The sequence below is a fragment of the Lepisma saccharinum genome, chromosome 4 (genome assembly GCF_977018435.1).
Source record: "Lepisma saccharinum chromosome 4, izLepSacc3.1, whole genome shotgun sequence".
Classification (NCBI taxonomy): Eukaryota; Metazoa; Arthropoda; class Insecta; order Zygentoma; family Lepismatidae; genus Lepisma; species Lepisma saccharinum.
Window position 1 is genome coordinate 78,789,111 of NC_139232.1, and position 24,999 is coordinate 78,814,109.

Sequence of the window (24,999 nt, forward strand, 5' to 3'; positions counted from 1 at the left end):
TTACTAAGTCAGGTTTTCCATATAGACTCATTAGTTCTGAATTTATTCGTATTCGCCATTCTGCATTATAGTTCCAAAAATCTTCCTCAGAACTTTTCTTTCCAGGTGTTTAGTGCAATCTCATCTTTATTTGTCATGCACCGGCATTCTGCTCCATAAAGTACTATTGGCCGTATGATTGTCTGATAGATCCTTATCTTCAGTTTGCGTGATATTAATGATGACTTTAGCTGCTTATGTAATGCATAATAACATCTGTTACCTGCTGCTATTCTAGCTTTAATTTCTATTTCTTGTTCATTCCTTTTCGTGATCCGTGATCCTAGGTATTTAAATTCTGGTACTCTCTCAAACTGGTAATCATCTATGGCAAGAATTTCATTTTCTAGTTGTCTAGTCCTTCACATAAGCATATATTTGGTCTTTCCTTGGTTAATTTCTAAACCATCATTTCTCCCTGCACTTTCTATAAGATCTCTTGTGGTTCTGCTAATAAGGTCTATGTAGTCTGCGCATTGCAACATTCTATTCAGTAATGTGCCTCCTGGGTTTATTTCCATATGTCGGATTACATGTTCCAGGCTTATATTGAACAGGTTTGTCGAAAGTATGTCTCCTTGCCTCAGTCCTCTATTAACACAAAAATCTTGTGATAGTTTAGTCTGGATTCTAACTTTACTTTTTGTGTGAGAAAGTGTCATCTTTACTAGCTTTACAAGTTTCTTTGGTATTCCGAAACTTGCCGTAATGCTATACAGTTGATTTCTATATATGCTATCATATGCTTGTTTATAATCTAAGAATAGTTGATGTACATTAATATTGAACTCGTAGTTCTTCTCCAAAAAGCATCGGATTGTGAAGATATTATCTGTAGTGGATCTGTTCTGACGAAAGCCACACTGATATAATCTCCTATGATTTCTTCTGCACAGGGTTCCAGTCTTTTGCAAGTACCTTTGATAACACTTTGTATGCTGTGCTTAATAAAGACATTCCTCTGTAGTTTCTGCATTCCATTTTATCTCCTTTCTTGTGGATCTGGCATATTACTGCTACGTTCCAATCTGATGGCATTACTTCCTCTTTCCATACTTGCACTATGAGGTTGTATTTTTTCTCTTAATATATATCCACCTTGTTTTATTAATTCCGATTGAATACGGTCTTCCCCTGGCGCTTTATTATCTTTAAGGTTATTAATGGCTTCTTCTACTTCCATTCTATTTGGTTCTGAAACAAGTACATATACTGTATGTTTTCCATCTTTTCTATTTCTGCTTGTGGTCTATTCAGCAATTCATTGAAGTATTTAGTCCATCTTTCCATTATTCCTTCTTCGTCTCCAATTAGTTCTCTATTCTTATTCTTACAATACATTGTTCTTGATTGATATCCGTTTCTCTCTTCTCTTATTCTAGCATACATTTTCCTTATCTCTCTCTTTTCTGACATTTCTTCAATTTCTTCCATCTTCCTCTTTTCATATTATCTCTTCTTTTTTTCTTTTTTCTCTTTTTGCCTCTCTTTTCTTATTCGTATGTTCAGTTATACTGGCTCTTGTTTTTCTCTGAATCATGATCATTTTTGTTGAATTGCGATCTTTAATCAATCTCTTACATTCATCATCATACCATTCATAGGATTTGACATTTTACTCATATCGCACTGTCTCTTCAGCTGCCCCAATGATACTCTGTTTAATTCTCATCCATCTATTTTCCACCGATTCTCGTTCTTCTTCCCTATTTAGTTCTAATTTTTTTCCTGTAATTTTCTTGAAATTGTTTGACACATTCTTTGTTCTCTTTAAGTTATTGTATGTTGAATTTGACTTGTTTCTTTCCTATCTTCAGTTTCATCATTGAAATTCTCTGACGATATTTGACTCTGACTAGAAAGTGATCCGAGTCCACATCTGCCCCTCTACAACTCCTCACATCCGATCCATGCCTTCGGTCAATGAGAACGTGGTCAATCTGGTTTCGTGTAGTACCATCAGGTGAATGCCATGTCTCTTTGTGTATATTCTTATGGGGTAGTAAGTGCTACTGATGGTCATTCTCTTACAGGTAGCAAAGCTTATTAGTCTTACCCCATCGTCATTACTTTCATTATGTAGGCTATGCGGTCCAATTCTTTTCCGATTTTGGCATTTAGATCCCCCATCACCAGCTTTACATCATGTTTTGGTACTTGGTCATATGTTCTCTCCAGTTCTTCATAAAACTGATCCTTTACTTCTTCCTCAGCTTTCTCTGTAGGTGCGTGGGCACAGATCAATGTAGTATTAAAGAATTTAACTCTTAGTCTTAAGGTGCAGAGTCTCTCGTTGATGGCCTTAAGTTCAATAACTGCATGTCTAATTTCTTTATCCACTGCAAAACCTGTCCCGAATGTGTTCCTATTGAAATATAGGATATATAATAAAATATTATGTGGCTTCCAGAATTCATAATGTTTACGCCCTTCCAACTTATCTCCTGTAGAGCAGCGACACTGATCCTATACTTTCACAATTGTTCTTTCATTCTCATGAGGGTCCAGGTCGATACAAGCTTAATACATTCCATGTTGCCATCCATAATTCTCTATCCTTTCTCCATTGCTTAGTTCTACGTTGTTGTGTATCCATCCGGCTATTTTCATTTGGTTGCGTAACAGTTAATTTTTTTACAGGGTAGGGGGGTTAGCCCAACCTCCAACCTGGGGGCCAGGTCATTTGATTTTGGGGTTTCCTTCCCCTAGACCAGTTGCTTTCACATCAGCTATAGAGCCTGGTCTACCCCTTTTGATGTAGGACACTCTTCGTCTGGCTGCTCCACCAGGGCCTGTCCGACTTGGGTGACCCTGCCAGGAGTTTATGCTCCCGCCGGCATAGTCCCTGATTTCCTTGCAGCACGCAATCTCCCCCGCCCGGTACTGAAGGTACCTACGTAAAGGCGGTGTCCCCCGGGGGGAGAGGGATTAGTTTACTCATCATAAATATCTAACAGTAACAAATGAACTCCTTTATGCATATATATAATAATATATATTTATATATTTAGTCATTTACTTTTATATGTAACAACATTCTATATTTCTGTCTGTGTGTGTGTGTGTGTGAATTAACATGGGAAACCAACTGTGACAAACTGCATTGAAGCACAAGTAAAATTCAGCTATCATATGTTGTAGCTATAGTATTTTTGTGTTATTTATGGCCTATAGGACATGAAATTAATGTATTTGTAGCTGTAGCCGAATTCATTTCAACATAGGCACAACACTGCATTCACAAAATAATTTGTTTCAGAAATTAAAATACAGAATGAAATATTCACTAAAAATATGCTACATCTTGGAAAACATTATACTTTACCACAGGTATACTACCAAAATTGGCAGGTTTTCTGACGAGGTGAAGAGCAAGCTGATCACTAGAAAAGATACTCTAATTTGAGTATCTTTGCAAGGGGAAGGGGGGTTAGCAAACCTGATTGATTGATTGATTTGTTGTTTTAAGTCCACATTATGCACAGGAAGGCTAATCGGGACTGGACCTACGGTTTCAAGTGGGATCCGAACCACTGTGTCATGTGCCTCCACCGGGTATCGAACCCGGGAGCACTTGATTACAAGGCAACTACCACTGCGCCATCGGGGAGACCCAAAGTCGTTAGCTTAATATGCTACATGATGCCAAAGATCCTGGGTTCGAATCCTGCGCACTTCATTTAATCAACGTTAATCTTATGGGTGGGATTAACTTGGTGATGTAGAAAACTGTATAAAATAAGCAAATGACTATGCACATTCTTGCTTTATGGGTTCAATAATTGTAGAACAGAATATTTTAGTTAATTTATTTAATCATTGGAAAGGTGTGAGGCCTCCGTTTGTAATTCTTTAACTGTGTTGACAGAAATATGAAAACTTTCTATTCAGGGAGTAATGATATAATTCTTTATAAATAATATTAAATAGCTTCTGATTCAGTCAACTAAAACAATACAGGTTGAATGTTCCGATACATTACCACCAGGAAAAATGTATTTCAGTTTTAATATGTATATTTTTAAGTATAACCTGAAAAAGCCCACCCGGTCAATATGGCCAATCCAACAGCAGAGGGATGAAAACTAGTCTTGGCACCTCTTAGCAACTTTTTAAATCTTTCTCATTTTTATTATTGTTATATTCCATTTAATAATTATTTTTATCTTAATATTAATATATATATGTAAGCTTCTAATAACTTGTATTTTAATTACAAACACCTTTCATCATTTCAGTCGATCTTATTAGAGTTACGTGTTACTAACGCCTTACGGAAATTACGTTACGGTACTTCGTTACCTTGCGTTACGTTGATAAATTCAGATCTGGAGATTTTTTTTCCAGGACGAAACATGCTTTGTTGTATTGTTTTTAAACTTGTGCCTATAAAGTTATGGGAAAACGTGACCGCAGGGAACAGATGTGATCAGGGGTAGGAAAAAAATAGGGCGCCCGGTCTGAATTTTTATATTCAGTTCGAAAAACAGATGAAAAAAATATTTCCGAGTTCGCTCACGGACATTTCAATTACCTTCCATTTTTATAAATAACGAGTACAGTATGTGTTATTTAATAGCCAAATTTTAAAATCTACAGCGATATGATAGAGTCGACCATATATTAAAATAACAAAGCTCATTCAACATTCTAAGTCCACTTTATGCACAGTAAGACTAAGCGGGACTGGACCTACAGTTTATACGCCTCCAGGGGGTATATATTAGAATGCATTACTGTTACCATTTGAGATTTCTTCAGGAAGACCACTCCGGAGCAAGATTTTTTTTTAATCCAATCTTTAGATTAAATGTTTTAAGATTACATTTTAAGGCGAAGAGGGACAATTACGCACCAGTCATGCATTTATTCCAATATCGTCGGAATGAGCAATGCTACTAAAAAGATCTCCGCCAGAAATGAAGAGTATGAATTTCACCCCATGTGGCAAGTGGAAGCGGTTTCCTAAGTTGATTACTAAGCCTTATACGATTTTTGAAAAATATGATGAATTAGTATTTACCGAATCCCATGTATTCCTTATGGGACATCAACTTCAACTTCAAGTTACGGCTCATCAAATGGGAGTTTCGACTTTTCCTACTACTATGACATAGTTCAACGTGTCCTTTTTCCGTCCATGTACTTTTCTACGTCATCGGATGTTTGATATTCCCGAGAAAACGAACAAAATAATGGTCTCATAAGCCTAGTGCATTTCTCCTTGCCTCCTACGGCCATCCTGGTAGTGTTGCCAAACCTGATGTGCATAATAGAGCTAAATTTCACCATTAATATTGCTAAAGAGGACTTTCAAGAAGCTAGATTAACGAAGGCTGCATAAAGTGCCTACTAGGGTAATTTTAGTTGTCAGAGGGGTGGGGTGCTGCTATTACCGTTAGCTTTAAAGTGATTGCGATTTATTCTTAGTTTTCACCGCCTAGATTTGGCGGCATCACCCATCTCAATAATCCAATGATGTTAATATAGAATCGAAAATAAAGGGTTCCCGGATAACAAAATTGTCATCTTCATCTTAGCCACAGCGCTATATATAAAAATACATGGGGAGGAAAGAAGAGGTGGGTGACGCAGCCTATAGCTATACGAATATCACGTCACGTGCAAAATGTACACTCATGGCAAAAGTTGGTATTTATGGGCCGGAGCCAGTGGTGGCATCATAGTGGGGAAGAGGGCGGGTGCCACAGTTCACAGTCAAACGAGTGCAGGAAAGAGCCAGATCTGGCTCCAAAAGAACGAAGTTGGCAACAGTGATCAGCAGCTGCCCCAGCGAGAAAGACCTAGGGGAAATTGTCCCTCCTCGCCTTAAGCTTATCTTAGTTTGATTCATGTCTTTCTTGGCCCGTATTTGGGGGGAAAAACTGTCTCATGAGAAAGGGGGTTTGCGCCTGAATTATTTCTAGCTTTGTCTACCCCTGGTTGTGATACTTGTGCAAACAGTAATGTCCTTACTGAATGACAAAGTAACAACGCTAGGGTGTTACTTTGGAAGCGAAGTAACGGTAACGCAGTTACTTTTTTTTAGTAACTTTCCCAACTCTGCAAGAAAGCCGAGCAAAGAACCGTGCTCGTAAAGCTCATGCAACTGTCCCTTCCTCCCCACGTCACTTTTTACCCGACTCTTTTGTGAAGTGATCCTGGTGCGAGGTATTTGCCACCTGAGTGAAGAAGGCATTCCGTGTTGACTTCTCGAGGGGGATTGTGGGTCAAGTGTTCGCTCTGAAGCCAATGTTTGCGGTGGGTAGGCACGTTAAATGCGTTGAGACTGTTTGCTTTCGCACGTAGGATAAGTATTAAGCACAAGGTTAGGTGCCAGCGTTCTGCACCGTGGGCCTCACAACTGCACTTTCAGCTTCTCATCTCCTCAAGAGACCCACGCATGGTATAAGCTTAAACTCCAACGGTAACTTCACCGATGGTGCTCTAGGGTAGAGATCGTTTCCATCAACTTCTATATTAAAGTTGAAAATGCAGTGTTGTGGTCGTGGAGACTCTGGTGGTAGGATCTGAACGTGGCATAAACTCGTTTCTTCCTATTCCTCAGTTATTTTTCATCTTCCATCCATTCCCATAGTATCCCAATGGGTGTACGTACCAGTGTTGGGAAAGGAACTTTTTAAATGTAACTGAGACATAGATACATTTACTTGGCTCAAACATTAGCCGAGTTATGCTAGTCTCACACGGTACTTAGGTACAGTCAACGGCAAAGATAATGGTAGGCAGATTGTCCACCGCTATTTTCATTACTTCTTTATTCTACATCCTGTGTTGTTTTAAGGAATGAAACTATGTTGTTCTCTGCTTATTGAAGTCTTTATTTCAATTCATTGTCATCACATTGTGTAATACAGATCGAATGAAAATGGTGGTGGACAATTCGCCTACTGTTTCTTTTGCCGTTGGGTGTACGTCCTCACTTGACGATGGATCTCCGACTGGAAACTACCATAAGATTTTTAAGTACTCGGTTTGCAAAGGCAGGAAGATGGCTCTTCTACGATCCTTAAGAACGCTTCCTTAAAAAATAGCCACCGCACAAACACGATATACCACTTCAAAAGGAAAATATTGTTTTCTACCAAAAGAAATAAGAGAATATAATTGGCACTGTTGAAAAATGCAGCACATGTAGCTCGCAGCAGTGGATGTGAGTATACAACAAATGTCATTTCAAGTTGATATACCCCCTTCCAATTTAAGCATTTAAAGTTGAATTCAATATGGTGGACGTCCTCTTGGAACACACCAATACGGTTCCTTCTAGGCCTAACATGTATAATGGCCAATTGTACCCAGCCTAACTCTTTTACATTTTAAGGGACTTTTGAATCAATCACCCTGCACTTATTTTGATTGGTTGGTTGATTCATTTGCTTTATTTTAATTCGCTTTTTGTGCCACTTTTGGCTAATTTGCAAGGATGGGGATGAGTGATGATATGATGAAATTGATGAATGGACACTTACAAACATCTATGCCCAGGCCGGGATTCGAACCCGGGAACACTTATTGTGAGATTTACTTCGAAGGCTATGAAGCAGTAATTTCAATTCGTAATTTACACATCATTACAACACTACCTGCTTTTTTTTTACTGCAGTGCTACACACAGCACAGTCTATTTATTACAGCCAACATATATGGCTGTTCACTTCAAAATCATATTCGTGTCTGTTGTGAAAATAAATATCGATATCACAGTAGAAAATTTAGACATGTAGACTATTTATGTAATTAGTAGACTCTTCATTCAATAAATAAAATATTCCCATGTCATTTATGTAAGTATATTGGATGAATAATAATAATAAAAACTGCCTTGAAATAAACAGTCTCGTCAATTCTGATTAGTAGTTTTGGTATGGTATCAAGGATGGATTTAAAGACTGTTCTAATTCTGTCGGAAACTGAAAAAGAGAAAGCTCTTACACGATCGTTAAGTAAAGAAGCTAGAAGTAGATCGGGAAGTGAGGACGGACCTAAATACCGTGTGAGACTCGCTTTAGAGTTACCCATTTTAAAAGGTAGGTAACTAAGTTACAGTTACTGTAAAGTAAGTGTAAGTTACTTTACAAATACTTTTGGCTGAAAATTTTCTTCAAAGCAAATTATACACAATCAATGATCTTTAATTGCAATAAAATAAATTTGTGAAGACTTACATGTATTAAATTTATGTCTCTGGTACGTAATATGTTTTCATATATTAATATTACACAGAGAAAAATGTTTGTTTGGATTAACCAAAAAAATGGTAGTGGCAAACAAATAGTTTGTTTAAATAGGCGCCAACCAAACAATTGTTCACCAGTACCAAAAGATTTGGTCAAGTTCTATTTGTTTATCGTAAACAATTTTTTTGTTACCAATACCAAATATTATTTTGGTAAATCGAACCAAATCGAGCCAATTTGTTTAGGAAAACCAAATATTTTAGTCAAAATTACCAAAATTTCCCCTTTTTACCAAATGTTTTTACTTAAGGTTACCAAATGATTTGTTTTGGGTAACAAAATAATTTATTCAAAATTACCAAATCTGGTTAATTTTATCTTGCATTGTTGTTTATCATTACCAAAAATTTTGTTACAGGAACAAAATAATTTAGTAACATCTACTAAATTTACCTGATGTTACCAAGTAGTTTTATTTATGTTTACCAAATGATTTGTTTAGAATAACAAAATGATATTCAGAATTACTAAATCTGGCTAATGTTAGTGCATTTATATAATTTCCAAATTATGTCTAGAGAAAACAATGTTAAGCATGACTACATAGTTTAGTACCTGGAATGTTAACATCTTTAGAGCTAAGAAACAAAATCATGAGGAAACCATAAGCATAAAACTGGATATATTTTGAAAATTTGACTTTTTACACAATTCTTATTTATTGTATATATTTATTATATGAAGAACTTAGGTGTAAAATATGGGAAGTGACTTTTTGATCATTCCTTCATTTTCTAAGAGACAAGGTTATTAGAAACTATACTGTAGATAAATTGTTTTCATGCTATGTTTACCAATTTCAGAAGGTTTCACTGACCAATGCAAATTGTATGACCTGGAAATTTCACTCTAAAATTGAAGGATACCATATTTTACTTTGCAACTCAAAAATGACCAAAATGTCGCCATGTTTTACATCCAAGCCTGCATGTAAGTAAAATAAAAGCACACGATCGACAATTAATTTCCTAGCAATGTCTATACAGTATAACAAGTCTGTTCACCGGTGGTATACCATGTAACATATGAGAATGAGCCTCTGTAAAAGAATGCAGATTTCCCCATTTCAGGCCAGAACTTTAGCAGAAAAACTAGTAGATATTGAAAGTTGGCCACTTGACACAATCACGGATCCAGCTGCGTAAAGGATATCAAATGAGACCATTCGATGGGTTTTTCAATTACAGACTTTTGCAGTTCAAAACTTTTAAAAAAATTCTCAGTATAAAGTGTACATCCAAGAAGAACAAGCATTTTACTCTGATAAGCTGATCAGAGTAATTTACCTATCTCCGCGTAACCGCAAAACAGATATCTTTATATACAACGTAGAACAAGCATTTTCAAATGTTTCAATGCAATTTCCTTACCATATTCTGAGAATATGAAAATTGGAAAAATACTTCATATCATAAAATTCATATACAATTAAAACAAATTTATCTCAATTCCTCATTGCATGAGGCATACAGTGAACACATGCAACATAAAAATATATGAGAAGAAATAGCATCAGGATAAAATAAAATGTACAGGTTATACAATTTTAAAAATATATTTATACTTAGTCTCCTTACTTGCAGTGAGTACAATGTTTAAATACAAATAAATATGCCATCAGAGAAAATAATAAAATTACCCAAATTCATACACAATGAACATAACATTACAAATGCCTCACATCCATAATACATACATAATGAAAGTGGAAATATGAACAAAGGTGATGATAAATACAATTAGAACAAACAAGTTTTAATATATATACTTGAGTCTCCTTACTTGCAGTGAGTACAATGTTTAAATACAAATAAATATGCCATCAGAGAAAATAATTAAATTACCCAAATTGATACAAAATGAACATAACATTACAAATGTGTCTCATCCATAATACATACATAATGAAAAGTGGAAATATAAACAAAGGTGAATAATGAAAAGATTCTCCCAGGCTATTGAACAGGTGAGTTGGGAAAAGATTACAAGCTTTTACCCTGAAGATGAGAGTGATGTTAGCTCTCGAAAGCTTTGAATTCTTTCCACAACTCACCTGGTTGACAGCCCGAGAGAATCTTTTCATCATCGTCACCAGGAAATCTTTTCCTTAAAGGTGAAGAATTTAACTACACGGCATTCCTTAGAGGAACATACCTGTCATCCTTTACATGTACAAAACATGTTGGATTGTGTTCAATGAGAGCACTGTGTGCAACACAAGTATATCTTCTTGTTGTACATACTTTATATGCATGAATATGGTTATTGAAACTGATTGTTTCCAATTCGCTGCACACAAAATAAACAGAAGAGTCCTGATCAGCTAAAATATCAATTATTTCACCAAATTGTGGGAAGTCATCTCTTATGACAGTAACTAATATCATTCCTTGTTTGTATAATGTTCCCTTTGCAGTTACATGATTAAGCCTATTCACTTTTGCAGACAGCTTTGCAAGCATGAAATCGGAGATTTCTGCAAAATAGGAAAGAGATGCCGTTTCTATTTCAGCACCTGGTCCAAAAGAAATCAAGGGAGTGTTAAAACCTCTTTGTGATACATATCGTTCTGCCTGCTGCAACTGATGCTTGAAACTTAGCGTAAAAGTAACATTTTTCCTTGTAGTTACTACAGAAGAGATTGTTTTAAAAACACTGTGTTTGGATTCAAATCTCATGCACCAAATGTTAATTAAAGGACCTGACTGGCGCATCACTTCAGGGTAGTGACACATGAAATGGTGTTTAGGTTTCAGTGGCTCCTGAAACAAATTTAAGTACATTTCATGGTGTTCCTCAATGAGACAACCCAGCAGTTTATCACACCCAAGTTGATAAGATGGTGCTGTTACTAGATCTATTATTTGTCTTAATGTACAATAGAAATACCACACTTCATCCTCATCTGGAACAAGATCTCCAATTATGAGTCCCAGATACCTAACAAGAAAAAGCATCTGTGCTGCAGACATATTCAAACTCTTCTTCTTTAAATTGTCCATTGTAATTATTGGTGGTCTGTTGCTTTGTTCATGAACACCAACATCTAGAGCTTGAATACGAGAATTCAACATGTCAAGCGTAAAGAGCCTCAAAGTTATAATGTAATGTCTCATAACATTTAGAAGATCATACACACAAACACCCTCAAACAAATCATGCATTATATCAACTGAATAGTTTTCTGTCACATGGAAAGATGGAATTTCATTAAACACACACTCTTCTTTAATACCAGTTGCAGATAAATTTTTAATAGCAATATCTTCACTATAATTACATCTACTTCTTAAAACCTCATTACCTACGTCAATGCTGCGTTGCAGCCGGTCTTTGGATATTTTACAGAATCGACATGAATGCAAAGAAGAGAAACTTTCAACATAACCAAGAATACCATGGAGTCCTAAGTTGTCTCCACATATAAGTCCAATAGCGAAAAAAATTCTTTCTTCTCCTTGTTCTGTGTTTATTGATATGCCTTCATTTTCAAGAAATATCAACTCCTGAATCAAGACCCTGAATGTAGCATTATTTCCAAGTTGTACTCTGTCTGATGAATGGAAGAGCAAAACTAAAAAAATATTTTCCAGTAGTGAACGGAACTCAGGAGGCATACATGGAATGCTTGCATATACTGCCCCTAACTTATGAATCCCTGCATGTGATCCTAGTGGATTGCCAGTCTCAAATTCATCAAAATAGATTAACAATGGCAATACTTTTTTGTTTTCAAATAGCTCTACCTTTTTCTTCCATAATTTGGCTTGGATGAAATTTGACAATGTATCTGATTGCAACAACTGTGCAACATAATCAAAAACTCTTTCAAATACAAAAGGGATAGAGAAAAGCAGAGTCAGAATATTATGTAGGGGAATGAAATGTCCTTTGGATTGCACTGGAGTAAGGACACGTTTGCCAGAAATGACTCTGTTTTCTAACCTTGTTCCTATCACATATTCAATAGGCCTAACCAAATATTTATTGCTCTCTAAATACTTTATTCTTAAATATTCCGATGACAAGCCATCGAAAGCATTCTCTAGCAAACCAAGTTTTCTTACAACTGATTCTTGATTTATTGGGTTTGGTGACTGAAATGCTGCCTTAACTTCTGTTTGTAGGGATGACAATAGAGGTCCATAGAAGTTTGTTACCATTGATATAATGTGTTGGATCTGTGACCTAGTTAAATCTGCTCTTGCATACAACTGTGAAATGAATGTTACACATTCCAACTGAATGTTTTCCCCAAATAAGTTATCATCAATTAATTGAAGGTGTGTATCTATACCCTGATCATTAGTTGGTTCACTGCTTTCAAATTCAACAGGCACATCAGAACTTGCAGTATTTTCAATATCAGAACTTGCAGTAATTTCAATATCACAACCTGCATGATGTGTTCTCCTGTGGTGTTTCCTAAATGATTTTATGCCAATGAAGTCTCGTAAACAACCATCATCACGACATTTGAATACACCATTTGAAGATATCATGTGCTGAAATTTTAAGTGCAATATTAGTGCTGAAAAATTTGGATAATGGTTGTTACAAATATAACACAACACCATTTTGTACTATATGGTAAAACACACAAATCTGAATTTGTTACATATGACAACAGTCTACCCTTACATCTAGGTTTAGGCTTAATATATTTCACTATATTACTAACATTGCAAGTAAGTTCTCATTAAAAAAGAGCATTCATAACAAGAAATCACAATCCAATGAGGTCAATCAGTAAAGTGTTCACCGACATAATGTGCTTGTCAGATTTTGTAGAAATGTTGTACACACATTTTTGAAGCAGAAGCCACAAGTGTTCTCCCTCTCTTGGGTATTCGGCATTCAGAGTGAAGAAACTCTTGAAGCAGATGTCTACTGCCTTCAGCACGCTATCAAACAAGTACCAAGTACTATTGATTATTGCATATGAAGCAGTAATGCTTCTCAAAGAAGGTCCCACCAAAATCACAAGCGGTTGTCTTGTGAGACCATATGAGGCCAATTTCCTATTCTTGTCTTCAATGAATTGCTCAACATCTCCAATTCCCTACAAATTAAATTTTTTTTTGGCAAATTAATACAGCTGGGAGGATCAACACAAGTAAAAGAAAACAAAATTATTGCTTAAACATAATTCCCTTGGCTTTCAAGTTATGAAATGAATTATTGAAAATATTAATTATGCAAGTTAACAACAAATACACTCTGCATACCTAATGATCCACCTAAAATACTACCTGCATCTGTTTCCATAAGCATAGCATAAGCTTGGTAAGTATATTTTGAAATATCAGAGATAAAGTTATAAATACATACATAAACATATATAAACTTGTAAAGCAGGCTTAATATGAGACATTTGCATTAAACAGCTTGGTACATTAACTATCCTAAAACTTTTTAACATGCCTCAATATCTCCAATTTACCATATATTATTAAAAAATCCAAATGCTGAAATTTGAAATATTTACAATAACAAAATCTACATGTATTTATTCTTGATGTCATATTTACTTAATATATCTGCAATTCAAACATGGCCTGAAATAATTAGTTTATAAGTTATTAAGCCTTAATAGTTACCTTTATGTGACAGACAAAGCTATCCTGAGACTCCTTCACAGTTGGTTTCCAAGTTTTCTTATGCCTTATCTGGGTAGTTGAACGGCACAACTGACTCAGCAAAATCAGTATTATAGCTGCTTTAGTATCTGAAAAAATATTGTTGGCATTACAATTTATCCTATTGACAGAGGTTATTTTTCTCATCCATTGCTGTACGTGGCAAATACTTCTTTTAAAAAAAGAAAATAATTTTCGAGTTTGAAAGAAAAAATCTGCAGTGCAAGTTGAGTGCAAATTATTTGATTCTTGGTGTTTTCAAGTGACAATCAACAATTAATATGTACATTGAAGGAAAGTTACAAGAGGCTACATTATCAAAATATGTCCACATATTACACACTGGTTGCTATAACTTTCATATGATATAATCTCCATGAATGAAGGGGAACTAAGTATTTGATGAAAGTTAATATTTAAGCCTAAAATAAATTTTAAAAATCTACATTGCATAATAGCAAGGAAAATAAATCATGAAGTTATTACCTCTTGTAGCAGATTCATCGTCTAAGACACTTAAAAGTTCTACTGATGCATCATCTTTGAGCCTGTCAACCATTAAGTTTGTCAGCTTCTTAGATATAGACTCCCATTCTGCAAATAATGGTCTGTGATTGGGAAAAATTCTCTTGAAGTCTAGATCAATCTGTGAAAATTAAAAAACATTAATACAATGTCTCATCTTCATACAAAGTCTTATCTACCTATCTAAAGTCACTATTTGTGCTCTCTTTATGCACAGGTAGGCTAATCAGAGCTGGACCTACAGTTTAATGCAGAATCTGAACTACCCAAACACACTGTAGCAGAGTTCATTAACATGTGACAATATAGTTTGTCCCCCCCCCCTCTTTAATGGCTGCTGTAGTTTGATAGAGAGGATCTCCGAGTATAAACATTGTGTTGTGAAAAGGGCGTTGAAGTGGCAAAACATTTGTGTAAAAGAGTCACAGCAAAGTGTAATCTAAATGTACAGGGTTTGACATGGTGTAAATTTAAGTTAGGTATCCTCTGAAAGGAAGTGTTTTTATGTGACCAATTTTTTTTTTGGAGTTTTCACGTTCTTACGTTAGTCGTTTACATACCATTGACTGCATATGCTTTCTCGAAATGCCCCATGAAATGAATGACATAAGTGCACTTCATAAATGTGATTGAGACAAATGTCACCCCTTCCCATCCCTTAAAAAGGCAAGGAATATGATCTCTACAGCGTAGCCATGGTGCTAGAAGTTCACTTTGAATCAGCAGCCACCAACAATTCAACTAATGAAAGAACAATGATGTCTGAGATATGCTTACCAGTGTGTAGCCTAGAGGTTGTTTCAATGCTGGCCACAATGATAACACTTCCTGTACAGTTTTACTCTCTTGCCTGGAACGAAATTTGAATGTCTTCTTCCAGTGTTCAATCACATCATTCCATGGCTCAACATTGTATTGAAGCCATGCTTTGCTGTCAGTGTTTTCATCATAATCTGGAAGGTAATGGAAATATACACAATATTGAGGTTAACAACAAACTCTAGAAGTTACTAGAATAGTACACAAGATTGATTGATTTGGTGTTTTAAGTCCACTTTATGCACAGTAAGGATAACTGGGACTGAACCTACAGTTTAAAGTGGGATCCGAACCACCATGAGCCTCCACCGGGTACCGAACCCGGTACAATAGTGCACAAGAATAAGCCTACCATAAAAAAACTGTAATACTGACATTCACATAATTTAAGAACTTCTACAGTGGCATTTACAGTATATTCAATTATCCAGCTTACCTGTCAAACCATCTTCCACAGAACTGGTGTCCGGTATATGTTGGTTACGCTGTCTCACAGCACCTATTACACCACTTCTACGTAATGTTCTCCTGGTATTTCGGTATCGATCCACAAGTTTTCCTTTCGAAATTTTCTGATCTGGTCCTTGAGCCTTTGGTTCTATGTAATAAATTTCCTGCAAAACATTTAAGTTCTGTCAAACACACAAGTTAACTAGAATCAATAAATATGAACATTGAATGTCTAAAACAATTTTGTGAAAATATATTAAGATGTATAATGTCTTATACATCTATACATATCTAATAGACATTAGTTTGGCTTAAGTTCAAAGAAACCTCACTATGCTAGTTCAATTAGACATATGTACATAGTGACTAAGTACAACATGTTATTTTTTATTTAAAAAAATAAAAATACTTTTAACAGCACTAGAATGGTTCAGTCAGATTGGAATTATACTTGAATAAACAAACAAAACATATTTGTACCTTAGTCACTCAAAATCAGCCTTTACTTACAATTCAGTAGCATTTCATATACAAAAAAGTAATCTCATTTAATCTAGCAACGTAAAGATTTAACTTCATCCTGTGTCTTACCTTTTGCTCTGTTGGAAAAACCTCTGTAATTTTGATACTCAAATCCAGGAATACCTCGTTCGATAAATGGGTATTTATTTGTAGGAAATGGTCGACAATCAGTGACACTAGTTGTCGCCTATTTTGTGCACTCAGGCGACCATTCTTCTGGTAATCGATAAGAATTTTTTTCCCATGCAGTTTCTCATTCAGAAATTCTTCCAATATCTGCAACATGGAAAAGCACCATATTAGTGAGTCATTTGTAGGTTTGTTTGTGGGAGGAGAGCATGCAAGCATTGTCATCTTCAAGATCTTGAACTATTCACAGTAACACACACACACACAGAGAGAGAGAGAGAGAGAGAGAGAGAGAGAGAGAGAGAGAGAGAGAGAGAGAGAGAGAGAGAGATAGACAGATTGAGATTTTCCTGAATGTGAAACTTTAGTCTGCACATGCATGTAACCTAAGAAGTTTCCCCAATATTCACATACGAAGATTACATAATTAAATTTTGGGCATAAAACTTACAAAGTCTGATAACTTCATTATTTTACAGAGCGGCTGTTGTGCATCATCATTAATGTTCAAAACAGTAGGTTGCCTTTTTCTGCATGGTTCAGATACTTCTTCCTTCTGTAAGGAATTATCATTATCTGAAGTAATTTCTAGTGGATCATGCTCGAGATTTATGTTTGAGTCTGTAAAGGACACTGAGCCATCATCCATCACACTGCATGTTACATAATTATCTATTCCTCTGAATTCTCTCCACTTTGTAAGAAACTTTGCTCTTGTTCCAATTTTGGGGATTAACTTGCCAATCAACTCTTCTGTGAGGACATTAAATGCCTCATCATCAATTTCTTCTTCTGAAATTAAAAAAAAATCCAAAATAGGTCTACATTACACTGGTGTGTTAATAACTATTGAAGTATCATTTACCAACAGGTTTGAAGTGTAAGTTCAAATGTGCAAAAATATTTTAGCTATTTTAAGTAAATTGTCTCTTGCAGTTAGTTAATTTTATGTCGGAAACTATTTTTTCCAGGAATTTTACTTTCGACCCTCACATTTTACTGAGACAAAACTATCCATTATTAGTTTTGGTTCTTGCACTCAGTGAATAGTATGAAAATTTTAATAAAATTAACCCATGGCACAACAGACCATAAGGACCTATGCCTACATACATACTGTTGGCTTTACTCCCACCTGTCGAGGTAAAGTTTCTTTCACCAGGTTACATTATTCATTTGTAATTCCCCAGTTTCCTAATGACACACAGACAGAAACCTCAAGAGAAAAGTTATGCTTTAAACCAGGATTCGAACCTGCATGCATCTCATAGCTGGAGCCCAAAGCATGACACCTTAGACCTCACGAATATGGTGCAGGACATGAATATTGCAATATTTTGAACAAAGTCTTATTTGGAAAGTTAATTAATTCACAGAAATATATTACTGTACAAACATGCAAGTTCTCTGATTATGCGTAACAGCAAATTATAAATTTCAACGCAAATATTATGGAATATCTTAAATTACAGGAAAACTTATTTAGAGGGTAAATATAGTTGCTACAAGAAAAGGGTATCTTAAGTCCTATCTTTTCCTTTAAGGAATAATTCATTCCCTGTAAATTTATTTTGTTATTAGTTCCATGTGACACCACATGGAATCGCTCTACAGTGCAAATAATCACTTCTGTATATATTATGCAAATTAAGGAATGATTGCTGCGTGATGGCTATGCACACCTATATATAACATTCCTATTGTGATTTGGACAAGTATAGAGCTATGAACAAGTTAAATATGTGTAGAACATTGCAATTTACATATTATTGCTTTTCAAATTTCTTAATTAAAAATGTGCATGTACTCAGCTGTGTTCTCAACATATTTTCTGATGCAGGGAGGAATTTTGTCTACTTTTAGAAAATAAAATTTCATTTCAGAAAGGCAAGTACTTTACCAGATGGTTAGAATAGCAGAAAGAGTTTCCGCAGGAAAATTATTTTCATCACATAGTTACTTCATTCACTGCCATGGATCTACACAGAACCTTAAGTAATAATTATTTCAATTAGGTTGAGAGATTCTTGAACCTGCCTAACCTACATACCATATTTATTTTTGCCTGAAATTATTTTTTAAGAGATGCATAGAATTTGACTGCTTAATCTAACAACCAGTGCAAATTAAGATGAAATATAATCTGAGAGTTTAGCCAGTCTCACTTGCTCACTTGCCGATCCACCTCAGACTGAAAACTATCATAAAATATTTTTACGCCCTCAGTTCGCAAAGGCAGCAAGAGGGGGGAAGGGGAGGGGGTCCTCACATGATCCTTAAAACAATGCCAACTGAACAAACTATATACCACTGCACAAGTTTAGATGCTAATAACTGTTGAATAAAGTGAAAAGTAATGTTTTCTCCAAAACTAATAAGAGAATAATGTTGGCTCTGTTGAAAAATGCTGCACATGTAGTTCGTAGCAGTCAATGAGTGCATAATATTTCAAGTTGATGTACCACTGATAGCAGTTAACGGACACACTAGTATAAAGTTTCAGTACTCTTACATTACAACAGAGGCTGCATATTCTAATGAATTCCTTCTCCATACAGTTTTGAAATATATTCCCCAATATGGACTAGTCAAATTAATTACATGAACTTCACAACAATATTCAAAATGCAGAAACTCATTCTGTTACGAAAATGTATATCTCAGAAATGAACACAAGTAAGTACCTCATCAGATTGTTAGAATAGCAGAAACTGTTTTTGCAGGAAAATTATTTTCATCATGTAGTTACATGCTATTTCTCTCACTACCATGGATCTATAAGTTAAATTATTTACACAGAACCTTAAGTGTGTGGTTTAACAATTCAACGATCCTTAAGTAAGGAAGCTAGAAGGAAGGAAGTGAGGACAGACCTAAGTGCCTTGTGAGACTTGCATTAACCTTTGTACAAAAATAAATCCCCACTCACAGACAAATGGAGAAAACATAATTACTAATCCAGTGAGAGACTCCAGAATTTTACACTTAAAGTGATTTAGAAAATTAATGCGTAAGTCAACTTTGAATATGCAATCACAGTTGATTTGTGGTTGTATTTTTCACCAGAAATTCCACAATCATATGTGCAAAAGGTTTAAATCTAGATGCTTTTATTTTCAGAATTTCAAACCATGCTCTTTTGGAACTATATTATGATTCATGTTAAAGAATACTGGGTTCTGCACAATACTCTTTGCTTGAGATGCATTTTTGTTAAAAAAAACAAACGACAATTTGTACTGCTACTGCAAGTGTCACATGACATACGATTGAAGGGGTACGTTAATAATTCTGGTTTAGGGCTGTTAGCATTAAAATTACTTCTGTAAATACTTCCAACATGTGACAATGCAATTCCTGGTTTCAGCACTATCTGCTCTTCTCATCACCTGATGAAGGTAGTTGTGGTCAATATTAACAAAAAATCTCATACAAGGCAATCTGTATCTCATTTAAAAATGAACGTTTTCATTCACCAGGTGGTGAGAAGAACAGAAATCAGTGCTTGCATCAATGTATGTACTCAGGTTCTTAAATAAAAATTTCACACATTCTCAAAAACTTTCATTAAATCACTCAAAAGAGACAGTAAAATATTATTAAAATAAAATGTCAATGTAATTATTTAGGCCTTGACTATTTTCACCAGATGGTGAGAATAGCATTATGACTATCTTCACTAGGTGGTGAAAATAGCATGTGGGTCTATTTTCACAAGGGAATGAGAACAGCGTATGTGGCTATATTAACCAGGAAAATAATTACCTGAATCATACCACAATATTGTCCTATCTCATTTTACTATATTCATTTGCAGTGTTGATAACTTACTGCTAAAAAGGTATTTTAAATTAAAAATGGGTGTTGCTACTACTGTGACCACGTAGTGAGAATAGCAGAAAGTGATGAAGACCGGGAATTACATGATCACATGATTGGAAGTATTTACAGAAGTAATTTGAATGCTAATATCACTAAACCTGACCTGCCTAACCTAACAACGAAAGCATTTAGGAATGTAATATCCTTCATACTCATGTGACATATTGGCAGCACCAGTCCATCATGTGGTATTTTCCCAACTCCATGTCAAACAAAAGAAAATATTTGTCTCCTGCATGAAAATAATTGCACACAGACGTAAGCTTCGTACACAAGTATTTATCTAAGTAATTCTAATGCTAATAGCACTATTCCTTACCTGCCTAACCTAACAATGAAAGCATTTAAAACGTAATACCCCCTCACCCTCATGTGACACATTGGCAGCACCAGTCCATTGTGCGGTATTTTCCCAACTCCATGGCATACAGAAAAAAAATACTTATCTACTGCACGAAAATAATTGCACACATACGTAAGCTTCGTACACAAGTATTGGAACGACTTGAGATGACCGGACCCCTCTCCGATTTTCTTCATATTTGGGATACTCACTAATTGAGGCTTCCTAATCACGAATCTGAAGTTAAAATTTGTCGGAAACATCTAGAAATTGCAAAATAAGCTAAAATAAGGAGTTAGTTTTCGGAATGGAAACTGTCGATTTTCGTGATTTTATTTGTTTCACAACCAAATTCCTGATACTATCACAACACCAAATTTTAACCATGTTTGCCTAACCTAACCGAAACTAACCTAACCACGTGCCAATGGTTCAGTAAGTATGAGCAGTACTATAAAAATCGGAGAGCGGTCCGGTTGCGAAAATTGATTTGCTTATTTTGCAATTTCTAGACGTTTCCGACAAATTTTAACTTTAGATTCATGATTAGGATGCCTCAATTAATGAGTATGTCAAATATGAAGAAAATCGGAGAGGGGTCCGGTCATCTCAAGTCATACCCAAGTATTTACCGAAGTAATTTTAATGCTAATAGCACTAAACCTGACCTGCCTAACCTAACAATGAAAGCAATTGGGAACATAATAGCCCCTCATACTCATGTGACATATTGGCAGCACCAGTCCATTGTGTGGCATGCAGAAAAAAAAGTACTTTGTTTCCTGCACGAAAATAATTGCACACAGACGTAAGCTTTGTACACATCAGCAACCAAAGAATACACACATCGATGTAGCAGGCCACGCCAGGTTGTAGATCATGCACATAGTTTAAAATCTTGTGAAAATAACTCAAAAGGTAGCTTCACCACCTGGTGAAAATAGTCACTCAGAATTATTAACACAGAGTAACAGGCTTCATCAGGTGGTAAAACTACATTTTGTTCTATTTTCAGAAAGTCACATTATTTTTCATGTCTACCTTGTATGAAATTTCTCTTTTGGTACCTCTACCAAAAAAATAATCCATTAGCACCTTTCTAAAAAAATAATGAGTGGGAAATTTCTGTAGTTGAGTATGTTAGTCAGGTTTCAATAGCTCTCTCATATTAATCTTGATTTTTACATTTTCCAGCTAGTTACTTAACTTTGAAATCAATTGATTGAGTGAAATATTAGCCATAATTTAGTAAAAGTTCCTTACTTTACATAATATTCTGCAGAAATGCTTTTTTCATTTACAGGCTGCAGCACCGTAACATGTCCAAGAATTTCAATTTTCACCAATACTAATTTTGAATGGTAAATTATCACACAACACATACAGTTTCAACTAAAAATTTATTAATTGAAACTTGCTGTGTAATCATCATTTTTGATTATATTAAAGACTACAAAAAAAAAAAAGATTTAAGGCACGTGCTACATGCAGTATCCCCTCGTGGTGAAATAAAATCTCATGAAAGTAACACATTTTCTTCAAATAAACTGTTCTAATTTTCTGTAATTTGCATTTGGATGGAAGTTGCAGAAAACTTAAATTGCAAAGATAGAAGTCTAGACCTAGGGGCACTTTAAACCATGTGGCAACTATCTTGCAATAGTACAAACACGCATGCTGCACACAAACAAAATAATCTATCTCGAAATTTGCTCTCTATCATAATAATTTTATGCCAGATGCATATTGGTGTAAATGCTTGAGAATACTAAATAATAATAATAATAATAAAATCGCCTTTATTGGAGCGGGCGTGTTTCGGCCTCTAGGGCCGTTCTTACAACATAGCCTTGTTTGAAAAAGACGCCATCTTCATAAATATTAGATACATTGTGAACTCGTGGATGATGATAACATTAATTTTGATCACATAAAGCCAAATATGTAAATGCTTTCACACTAGATGGAGTACATTTCCTGGTATAGGTGTACAGCACATAATGGCTATGAACTTGCCTAAATAAGGTTATGTGAATACGAAAAAGTGCTACTTTCGTTAGGTGGATGAAAATTACAAATAACTGTGCATATATACATAAATATATATTCAACTCGCTCTACTATAATGAACGTAGTTAATACTCAAAAGTTCCTTTTTGGCCAACCACTACCACCACGTGGCAACGAAGAAAAGAAAAAAGAAAAGAAATATAATTAGCCTGAAACTTGAATTTTACCTTAAATTATTAATATAATTATTCACTTACCTCGGAAAATCTCGATAAGTGGAGCCAAGCCCCAACTTTCTAATCTCGACTTCACAACATCATCCATTATGAGGGGGAAAAATATTTCTTCTGTTCCGTGGTCCGTATTTTCAGTCCGACGAGCTCGACCACCAAAATCCTAAAGAAATGACCTAGCCTAGACAAAGACTGTCTTTGCCTTGTGGTCACTCGCACTCGTGTTTTGCGCATGCGCTGAGAACAGTCCTGACGCACAAAATTCACTGAAATTCTTGCTGAAATTCACCGTGCGATCGTTCAGATACAGCGGTTTGTGTTTTTGAACGTGCGTACGCCATAACAGACGTATACTTTTAGCGTGTGCGTAATGGTAAATGTTATCTAGTTATTGTAAATTTAACCAAACGTTTTGTTTCTCTTCACTTAAATGTGTATAATTTTGTTTACGAGTACCATATTTCGTCTAACCAAATTTTTTTGTATTCTTAAACAAAATGCTTTAGTAATTACAAGTAACATTTGGTTATCGGAAACAAAAAGCATAACCAAACAACTCAACCAAACTTTTTTGGTAATTCCAAACAAACCAGTTTTTTCTGTGTATCACAACAAAAATTAAGTTGAAACAAAACAGTAAAGTCTTCGATTGCAATTAGAAATGAAGAATTACAAAAATGCGTGGGTGTCGTAAATTTAGCATGCAACGAAGCCTAGCTTTCTTTCCTTATTTCACCTTAACATCCAGAGAAGACACATAGTTAGTGACAGAATTGCGAAGTTTAGCTCTTCCTTCTCGTTACAAATTTCCAAGTGATCAATTTAAGTGTAGTTAGTGTTGCTTACGGGACGGGACATGTCCCGTCTCGTCTCGTTTTCGAGACAAGACACGAGATGGGACAAGCCTTTTGAAATTCGAGACGGGACGAGACGGAATGCCTTTCTCGTCTCGTTTTCGAGACGAGACACGAGATGGGACGGGACGGCTTTTGAAAAGTCTCGTCTCGTCTCGAATGTCTCGCAAAAATAAAAGCAAAATATTTAATCAGTTGCAAATATTTGTTTGCTTGGAATAAAGTATTTCAATTAGAAACGTTGATAAACGTGTATTAAGTCAAAAGAGAGGAATGAATGAATAGTTAAACTTATTTTCAATACTCTTTCGAAACATAGCATTACTCCCCATTTTTGTTTTTCAATTTATTCCAGGTTAATAACTTTATGGAACGATAGTACTCCAGATACTAATACAATTCTGAATAACATGAAGTAAAAGGGCAGGTAGAGAATGTGGAAGGAGGGGCCAAAAGTTCGTGGAGTGTCTGCGTCCGAGGTTTATCTTGTAAAAATAGTCTCAGTTCTATAGGTTGGAAAGATAAACGGACAGACGGATAGGGTTTATTATTATTATTTAATTTTTACATCAAAGGGTGTACAGAAGTGAATGTTATTAGGAAGTAGGAAAAACATTGTGGGAAACATGGCAGTACAAATTGATGAAGAGTTGTTGGGAAAGTTATTAAGGAGTCCAAGATATTAGCAAGACTAAGAGAAGGAGATAATTAGGGACAAATAATCTTGCATTATTCCACTCCGAACAGCTGAGAGCTAAAGAGGAGGAGAAAATACGGGAAATATGGAAAGAAGTAATTTGGTGATTTTAGTGTTTACACGGAAACACGACAAGATTTTACCACATGATTATTTGCATGGGTTGCGAAATTATTAGAATGTTATGGAAATTTCGGATATGTCTTTGTTGAGAAAATTCTTGTTTCACCTTGTTGTTTCCCTCAGGCATTCTCCAGGTGGTTGGATTCGATTTTTTTACGTCCGTTTGAAGATTATTTCCAATGCTTTTTTTATTTATGTATTTCTTATTTAAGGAGAATACTATTCCTTGGATTGTAATAACGAAATACTGAGGCTGATATAGAATAGATTTCAAATGAAGGAAGTGCACTAAATTCTGTATAATCGTCGTAGAAGGAAACTTTGTTCTATGGGTTCTATAGCGTCGTCACCTTGTAAGCAAGGGGCGCCGGGTTCGATACCCGGTGAAGGAACATAGTGATTTGAATCCCACTTTAAAGTGTGGGTCCAGTCCCGATTAGCCTTTCTGTGAATTAGATGAAGGAATGTTGTAG

At 35.4% G+C, this 24,999-nt stretch overlaps 2 protein-coding genes across 2 annotated transcripts in view; one reads left to right on the plus strand and one right to left on the minus strand.

Annotated features, from left to right (window-relative positions):
- LOC145986618 (extracellular serine/threonine protein kinase four-jointed-like) overlaps positions 1-24,999 on the plus strand; it is a 273,062-nt gene that overhangs the window by 32,586 nt on the left and 215,477 nt on the right. The window lies entirely within an intron of this gene.
- LOC145986617 (uncharacterized) lies at positions 13,017-23,397 on the minus strand. The gene is made up of 8 exons (XM_083120840.1): positions 22,877-23,397; positions 16,836-17,176; positions 16,325-16,531; positions 15,720-15,897; positions 15,242-15,417; positions 14,426-14,585; positions 13,901-14,028; positions 13,017-13,362 (listed from the first exon to the last, which is right to left on the minus strand). The coding sequence occupies exons 1-8, from the start codon at positions 22,941-22,943 to the stop codon at positions 13,027-13,029; spliced, it is 1,593 nt and encodes a 530-aa protein (XP_082976966.1). The 5' UTR covers positions 22,944-23,397; the 3' UTR covers positions 13,017-13,026.